Below are 9,058 nucleotides of genomic sequence, written 5' to 3' on the forward strand. Positions count from 1 at the left end.
GGTACGGGCGCGACACTGAGGGTTGCAATCCATTGCCGGTCACGAAAAAAGACAAAAAAAGAAAAAAAAAAAAAAAAAGATTTCTGGGAATCTCTTGTTTCACAGACAAAAAAATAAATCAAAATCACATGTCTCTACACATACCTAGGCCATAATACAGGGCCTTGTAAGGATACTCTTTATTCTCTTCAGAGTTATAGACAGTACTGATAATAAGAACCAAGGCACACACTTCACCTCTCAAAATATACAAGGCTGGGCTCTTGAAATTCAATAGAACTTTCATGTTCCTAATAGGCCCCAAATAGCTAGTTTAACTAAAAGACATAATGGTTTCCTCAAACAACTCCTTTTCCAATTGTAACTTGACAAACAGACTCCCTAAATAGGTCTCTATTTTGCCCCTAGGTCTCAATCTTTCTTAATTCAAGGTTTCTTGGCCAACTCACACCAACTTTCCCATCACCCTTTTCTTTTTTTTTTTCCTTTTTGTCTTTTTTACTGACCGGTAAAGGGATCGCAACCCTCGGTGTTGCGCCCGCACCGCGCTCAACCAGTGAGCGGAACCGGTCTCCACATGGGATCCGAACCCTCGGCGGGAGCGGGCGGCGCACTCTCTAGTGCGCCACCGGGCCAGCCCCCATCACCCTTTTCTATACTTAAAGGCTCCTTATATATTAGGCACTTTAATAATGTCTCTCCCATCTATAAATTTTGGAACTTGCCACCATCCTGCAGGGGCTGAAGGCATGATCGAGGGAGCATGCTCTCCTGGTATCTATTAACAACAGATTGTCCCATGCGCCAGGCAACTACTCATTAACTGGAATCTTTAAGCCTGAACTTCCAAAAATAACCACTCTTCCCCTCCCCAAAATCACAAACCATGAGATGCAGCTGCAAACAATTCTGTTAACTGCTGGTCTTATTACTACCGGTTTGGGCACTTTCACTGGTTTATAATATGGAGGCCCAAACCCTCTCAGTAAGCCATTGTTCCAACCAAACATTGCAAATACTGAGACCCACATCAACTCAAGGGCATACCCATTCAAAAAGGATACCCCAGTACCACATCCCGGAAGATATCACCTCTGCCTAATATCTTCTCACTGGAGATAACATTATCCCAGATACTAACACCTCCACCCCAGTGATGTCCATGAACTGCCAATCCTAAGGTGCAAATTGGACACAGGACACTCTTGCTTTCTTCCTTTGATATTAGGGATTCTGTCATGTTTCTGAGAGTGCTGATCCATGATCCTGATATATTTCTTGCTCTCTATCAAAAGGGAAATCTGGTAGATGTTACTACTATCTGTACCATCCTAAAAATTAATGCAGACTATTGCTTTCCCCAGAGGCACCCATGTCATATCAGTCAACCCCTCTGTGCCCTGGGGAAAGGACCACATACTCCCTACTGCCTGCTCCTACTACTTTCTTTCAGCCTTCCGACATGACCTTCTGCACTGCGTCTCTAATCTTACATAACAATTCTTTCCCCTTGGCTATATGCAAACACTATATGTACATATATCTCTCTCACACTTTTAGCATACTTTACAACTCAACCAGGATACCGTTAGAGGGGCTGGCGGGTTGGTTCAGATCCCTGGACCAGCCAGCCAGTGAAAAAAAAAAAAAGAATATGTTAGCAACTGCCCAAATTTTTGGATATTATCTTGGCTAATGACATATAAACAGAAAGTTATGGGCCTCCCTACAGGGACTTCTTATATCTCTACTGTGTTCCTCCTTTCTCCTCTCATAATAAATTGTTTTTTTGTACTGTTTAGGGCAACATATGACATACTTTTAAAAAATCTCCACTATCATCACCCAGTGTTTCCTTAATACAAAGTGAAGACATCAAAGGACCAATTGTATTAATCGTGATTTAAAAAATTTTCCAGGGCTGGCAGGTTAGCTCAGTTGAGTAGAGTGTGGTGTTGATAACACCAAGATCAAATGTTCGGATCCCTATACCAGCCAGCCACCCAAAATAAAAAAAAATAAAATAAATACTTTTATTATTTTAAGATGTTTTGACATCTCGGGAGGATTTGACGATCTGAGGAGAAAGTGCACCTTCTAGGACTAGCTAATTCCTAAAGATAACATTAATTTGCCTAGGAGTACTTTCATAAGTAAACCAACTCAAAGCCGACTTCAACAATGACAACAAAAAAATCCCACCAGTACTCACAATAGCTATTATGTCATCAGAATTAAATAAGTGGAAGATGTCCAGATCCTGTTTCATTTTTAGACCAACTTGGTAAAAATGCTGTTCTTGATACTCTGTCCTCCCCGAACCTCCCCACAATTAAACGACATGTGAGCCCTGAAAAAAAATAGTAAGTGTAAGATGAGAGAATAGGCCTTACATCCAATCAGTGCTCAAGGGACCCAAGCTGTGACCATTATTGCTTTTCTTAAAAGTGATCCACTCTCCATTTTTCTTAGATTTCTTCAAAAAGGAAATCCTGCATCTCTCTGGTAAATGGAAAACCCAGAGTCTCATGCCCTAATGTCAGGTTATCAATTAAATGCAGCAGTGAAATCAAAACAATATTTTTCAGTCCCAGCAAACTCATGCTGCCTGCTTAGGGCTATGAACCTGAGAGGCTGCTACCTCTGCTGAGAAGGGGAAATCAGCAACAGTTTGCAGTGTTAAGACTCAGCACTATGGGCCGGCCTGTGGCTCACTCGGGAGAGTGTGGTGCTGATAACACCAAGGCCATGGGTTCGGATCCTATATAGGGATGGCCGGTTAGCTCACTGGCTGAGCGTGGTGCTGACAACACCAAGCCAAGGGTTAAGATCCCCTTACCGGTCATCTTTTTAAAAAGACTCAGCACTAACTCCAAACCTTCCCTCAACAACAATCAGGAGGCAGGAAAGAGAAGAAAGAAAGGAATGGCTCCCCCAGGGTATCTTTCAGTGCTACTTGATTGAAGTGTCTGTGCACCCTCTAAAACAAGGTTTCTCAACCTCCGCACGACTAACATTTAGGACCAGATATTTCTTTGTTTGGTGGGAGGAGGGGAGAAAATATATGTCCTGTGCGTTACAAGGATGTTTAGCAGCATCATTCCAGGTGTCCACCCACTAGATGCCAGTAGCATCCTCATCCCTCTTTTCACAATGAAAAATATGTCCACATATTGCCCAGTGTCCACTGAAGTGTAACTTCGTCCCTGCTTGAGAACCACTGGCTTAGAAAAATGTAAATATGATAATGGGAGAAGGAGAGTGTGATGAGGGAAGGGCCTTCACAAGATGTGGTGACCAGGAAATAGCAGGTGAGGAGGTGGTGACTGTGCTGAACAAAGGCAGCCATGTAAAATGCTGCAGCACCCAGAGAAAACTCACCACACAGACAGAACAGTAAGTGCAACGGCCTGAAGTGGGTGGGCACTTGGGGAAACAGCAAGAAGCCCAGCAAGGCTGGAGCATAGTACACTCCAGGCAAAAGGATGTAAAGGTGATTTAAGAGGTCAGCAGGGTCAGGTATAGGGTTTTATTTTCAAAATTTCATTAAAAAACTATGTTAATCTATCAAAATGTTCCAACTTTGTTTTACCTCTTCTCACTGACACAGAACATAATTCCAATTCCCTCAAAATAGACAGGTCTTACCCTAAACTGAGTTTCTAGAACAGCCCTGCATTGATATCCTCCTTTCCTCTGAACTGAATGGTCTGTGATTATCTTCAAGCAGAGAATCACCTAAGTTGGTGTTTCTCAACCTTGGCACTCCTGACATTTGGGGCTGGAAGATTTTATTGTTGAGGGGGATTGTCTTATGCATTGCAGGATGTTTAGCAACACCCTGGACTCTATCCACTAGATGCCAGTACCACCCGCAACCCAGGTGTGATAACCAAAAGTGATTGCAGACACTGTCAAATGTGCTGGAGGGGTGGGGGGGAATCACCGATTGTTGAGAAGCACTGCTCTAAACTTCTGTCTTTCTCTCCTTCTCTCGTACTAGCAGAAAATCCTGGTCCTGGACTTAGAAAAGAGAAAATCATGAAGGCATACGTGGATAAAGAAGTCTCATAACTGAGACTGTGGTGTTTAAAATAATACCTGACGGTAATGAAGGCAAATGCCTCTGGAGGCCTGCCTGACCCACCTTCTTCTTGGAGAACACCCCATCAACCATGGCCCTGCTGACTGGGCTGTAAAGGGGACACCTGAAAAACCAGGCTCACTCAGTCACATTCCTCTCTGAACTCAAAAAAAGAACTTCAGACAGAAGCCAGTCTATGTTGGGAAGCTTGGGCACAGTGGGGACGTGGGATACTTGCTGCCTCAAGGACACCCCACAGAGGCCAGAGAAATAGAGACAAGGAATCTGGGGGTCAAAGAGCAAGGACCTGGGTGGCCACTCTTGCCACAAACTTGCTAAGGCAGAAAAAGCCATTCTGAATAGACAGTAACATGAGCAGACCCAGAGAGAGAAGTCAGGACATAATCATGCTGGTTCTCAGTTCCTATGTCAGCTCCTTGTAATGCATAGATGTAAATCCTACCTTTGGATTCTGTAAAACACCTCATTTCCTTCTACCACTTTCTTTCCTTTGGCTGAAAGCCAAAGAGTACTATGTTTCTTGCCCAATGAGACACAGGGAGACCATACAGGAAGAGATGAATTAGAAAATGACTAAAGCTGTGGGAAGGAGGGAAGGCAGGTTCCAGAGGCCAGAAGGAGGGAGGTGGCACATCCCCTGCATGGTGGAGGGGTAAGGCCTTACCCAGAGAGACCAGGAGCCCGCAGTTTTCCAGCATCACCTCCCGGTACAGGGTCCGCTGAGCTGGGTTCAGTTGTCCCCACTCCTCCTGGGTGAAAGTCACGGCCACATCATCAAATGTCACAGACACCTGGAAAGTCAAATAAAGGTAGCAGTGTTGGTCTTTGGGCTGGTGAATGTGATGACAGCTTGTCTATACTTTGCTGGAAAAGGTGCAGAGATCAAGGCTCAAATCACAGAGCACCTCCTGAGGGCTAAAGGTAGCAGTGTTGGTCTTTGGGCTGGTGAATGTGATGACAGCTTGTCTATACTTTGCTAGAAAAGGTGCAGAGATCAAGGCTCAAATCACAGAGCACCTCCTGAGGGCCAAGCTCTGTGCTGGGCTCAAGGGGGAGGTAGACACTGCTTTGGACATGATACAGTAGTCTACAGGGGAGAAACCTCTGAGGAGTGCGCTATTAGAGAATGACACAAGACAACAGAAACGACTTGCGGACTGTGAGATGCAGGCGGTAACGGCTTCAGGACATCAAAGGAATGACGAAATAATGACTATGATAATACTACCAATCCACAACAGCCTCACTGGTCCAGCCAGATGCCTGCCCCATGCTGAGGGCTTCACATCCTGTGTTAAAATGACTAAAAGTCCCCGCCCTGAAGTCAGACTCTTTGGGTTTGAATCCACTCTTGAAATCGACACTTGCCAGCTGTGTTACCTCGAAGACAGTACTTCATTTCTGTGAACCTTGATATCTGGATCAATACAATAATAGTTCCCACTTCACCAATAACAGCTGTGAGATTTAACGAGAAATTATTCAATGCTCAGTGTGCTTTGGGTTTTTTTTTTTAATCCTCTCACAGTCCCTGACATCAACATCATCACCACCATCATGTCTTAGTCAGGGATTTGAGACTAAGGGAGCTCTACCAATTGACCCAGAATCACACATTTGTACATGCTGTTCTGGTCCAGGATTTAACAGTGTATCCCTGACACTCCTCCACCACTAGAGTGAATCTAAAGTAACAGGACTGTGATGCACTGCCACTCATTTTTGCTGTTGAATATTTGTGTAATACTGTGTCAACATGGGCAGAGGAAGCAGACCCTCCCTCAACACTGACCTTACAAGATAGGGTTGACATCTACCTGAGGAATGACAAAACCCAAACTAGCTTCCCACAACCTTCGATCACTCCCTTCGGAGACCATAAGGAGGATTGGGTCTTATTCTAAGTATGATGGGAGCCCCTGGAGAAAGCGTCATTCATTCTTTCAACAATTTATTGAGCACCTTTCGGAAGCCCAACATCATTTAAGACTGGAGATAAACTAAGTAGCAAACCAGCTCCACATACACGAACAACAAATGCACAGATAAAGCTAGGGGCTAACTTGCCTCCAGCCCCTTCAAGAACCGTCTCCGTCCCGACAGAGGAGCAACAATTACGAAATCACTGTCCACTCACCTGCGTCTGGTCCGCCAGGGACGCTGCCGCCGCCATGGCGAAACCTTGTGGGCCGCGCAGGACTGGGAGAGGCTGGCACCCACGCGGCTCGCCTGACCTCCACCTGCGCCCCGCGCTGCCCGGGTGACCACGGCTGACGGCCGCACTCGGGACCGCCTTCTCCTCAGGGGAAATGGCTCACCAGGCCCAAGGCACCGCCCTTGACGACTGCGGGGCTGACAGGCGGGAGAGGAGTGGCCGCTGCCCGGCGGGCGACCTGGGAACACGCCCGTCACAGAGGGTCCGGCTCATAACAAGGGTGCGGAGTAAGTTCCTATCCTCCTCCTCTGCTCGGTCCCAGGCCTGAAAAGAGGTCCCGTCCGGAGCCCTCAGCAACTCAACAAGGATCGGGACCTAAACGCTGAGACAAATGGCGCCGGCGGCGAACCCGGAAGTCTCGCCCCCGCCGGCGTGTGTCGCAGGAAACGCCCCTGTTTTGAGCCATCATGGCCGCCCCGCCCCCCTCCCCCCGCACGCACAATGCACAGCCTTCTGGGTAATGTAGTTTTCCCACTATATCCAACGACGCGGGGAGCGTCTTACTCAGCACATCTTCCTCAGTGTGAAAGGCGCGCAAGGATCGGAGCTCTGCCTCAGACCAACATTTTTGCGATGGGACTCGGTTGGGGGAGACTGTCCATTCTTGGCCGGGGACATCAAGGCTCGGGAGGCAGAGACATTTGCCTGGGCCAGGGCTAGTGCAAATGCGCGGAAGCGGACCTTCGGCTCTTGCCTCTTGACTGCCCCAGTCCGGATACCTCCTCCCCCGATCATCTTCTCGGGGGACAACCTAAAAAGTAGCTTAGCAACCGTTACGAGGAGGACAACAGAAGTCCCGCCCCAACATGTTGTGCATTCACTAGACCGTCCTCTATTGGATTTTCTTTGGCCCAGAGCAGCCTCCACGTGGTGCACGGACTTAGGAGTCACGTGTTTGGACTGGAGCACTCGAAGATTTGCCATCCCCTCAGGTGGGGAAGCTCAAGTGGAGGAGGCTTGGAGGGAAGCTCAGGACTCCAATTTCGAGCATGATCCGTAGGAAATGTCGATCACGAAGTATCTGTGTCACAGGCAATTCAGCCTGTAATTGAACATTGGGAGACGGGTAGAGAGCTTGGATATGTCAATCCGGGAGTTCTTAGCGTGCACTCTTATTTCAAGTCGTGATACTGAGTTAGAACATCGAGGGCCGGCCCGTGGCTCACTCGGGAGAGTGCAGTGCTGAGAACACTAAGGCCACGGGTTCGGATCCCATATAGGGATGGCAGGTTAGCTCACTGGGTGAGCGTGGTGCTGACAACACCGAGTCAAGGGTTAAGATCCCCTTACCGGTTATCTTTAAAAAAAAAAAAAAAAAAAAAAAAGAACATCGAGGAAATGAGTGTGCATGAAGAAGAGAATAGACAGAGCATGAACACTGGACCACTTCAGCATCATTAAGTGGTTGATAAGAAACCAACAAATTCAGGTTAGGAGTTCTAATGGTCCTCCCTGAGAGGAATATTAAGCAATTTTAGAAGTCACCATTGGTGATTTTTTCATAACTGTGAAGCTGAAAGAATAAAATCTATCTTTCATGAGTTGAGGATGCGTGTGGTTAAGAAATGGAATCAATGAGTGCAGGAAATTAAGTCAAGAGATTTAATTTTTTGAAGATGCGAAAGAAGCATAGTGACAGGATATTTATTTCATCAAGGAATGAAGGGTGTGTTAGGGTACTCGAAAGAGAGGGAGGAGGAGGGAGAGGAGAGGTAGAGGGAGAGATTGAGAGATTTATTTTATTTCAAAGAATGGGTTTATGTGATTGTGGAGGCTGGCAAATCCCAAGTCCATAGGATAAGAGGCAGACCAGCAGGCTGGTAACTTGGGTAGGAGCTGATGGTGCAGCCTTGAGGCAGAATTTCTTCCCCAGGGAACCCTCAGTTTTGCTCTTAAGGCTGTTCAGCTGATTGCATAAGACCCACTCATATTATCAAAATAAATTTCTTAAAGTGAACTTATTGTAGATAATAACCACATCTACAAATTACCTTCACAGGGACACCTGGGTGAGTATTTGATTAAATAACTGAGTAGGACAGCCTAACCAAGTTTACATATATAGTTAGCAGTCATACTCCTTCCCTTGTTACGTTAAACCATTTTCTTTGTTTTTGTTTGTTTGTTTTCCCTTAAACCATTCTTAATCTCCAAATAAAGACAGTTAAAAAAAAAAGCATACTCTGCCTAGCCAGATCAAATCTGATATGAATCCATTGTTATATTACATGTGGTAGATTACTGATGATGAATGTAATATCCATATGGATCCAGTGGTCCAATGTTAAATTCTCTGATACTGGCAATTGTCCTCTGGTTGTGTAAGATGGTGTGTTTGTTCTCAGGAATTTCAATCTGAAATATTAGGAAGAAATAAGTGTGAAACTTTATGTTCAGAAAAATATAAATCAATAGCTAGTGGGAGAGAGAGAAGGAGAAAATGATAAAGCAAATGTGACTAAATGGTAGCAATTGATAAATTTGGGTAAAGGGTATACAGAGTTTCTTTGCATTATTCTTCCAACTTTTCTGTAATTTTGAAATTATTTCCACATGAAAAGTTTATCTATATCTATGTAGATATATATAGAGAGAAGGAGAGAACTCTTCACCTCCACTGCTGTTATCATTCTGATCTTACCCACAAATTCTCTCTTCTGAATTCCTGTAACAGCCTCCTAACTGTTCTCTGGGCTTTCATCCTCACCCAACTAAAGTCTATTCTTGCAGCAGCCTGA

General features: G+C 45.5%; 1 protein-coding gene across 1 annotated transcript in view; it reads right to left on the bottom strand.

The window, feature by feature from the left end:
• The window catches only part of LOC103605260 (zinc finger protein 264), a 21,800-nt gene extending 15,429 nt beyond the window's left edge, over positions 1-6,371 (bottom strand). The window contains exons 1-2 of the mRNA XM_008589837.1: positions 6,243-6,371; positions 4,770-4,896 (exon numbers count right to left, since the gene is read on the bottom strand). Of these exons, the coding sequence (XP_008588059.1) occupies positions 4,770-4,896; positions 6,243-6,278 (163 nt within the window). The 5' untranslated portion in view covers positions 6,279-6,371. The remainder of the gene's footprint in view (positions 1-4,769; positions 4,897-6,242) is intronic.
• Between the last annotated feature and the right edge of the window lie 2,687 nt (positions 6,372-9,058).

This window comes from Galeopterus variegatus, unplaced genomic scaffold (genome assembly GCF_000696425.1).
Source record: "Galeopterus variegatus unplaced genomic scaffold, G_variegatus-3.0.2 Scaffold5690, whole genome shotgun sequence".
Lineage (NCBI taxonomy): Eukaryota > Metazoa > Chordata > Mammalia > Dermoptera > Cynocephalidae > Galeopterus > Galeopterus variegatus.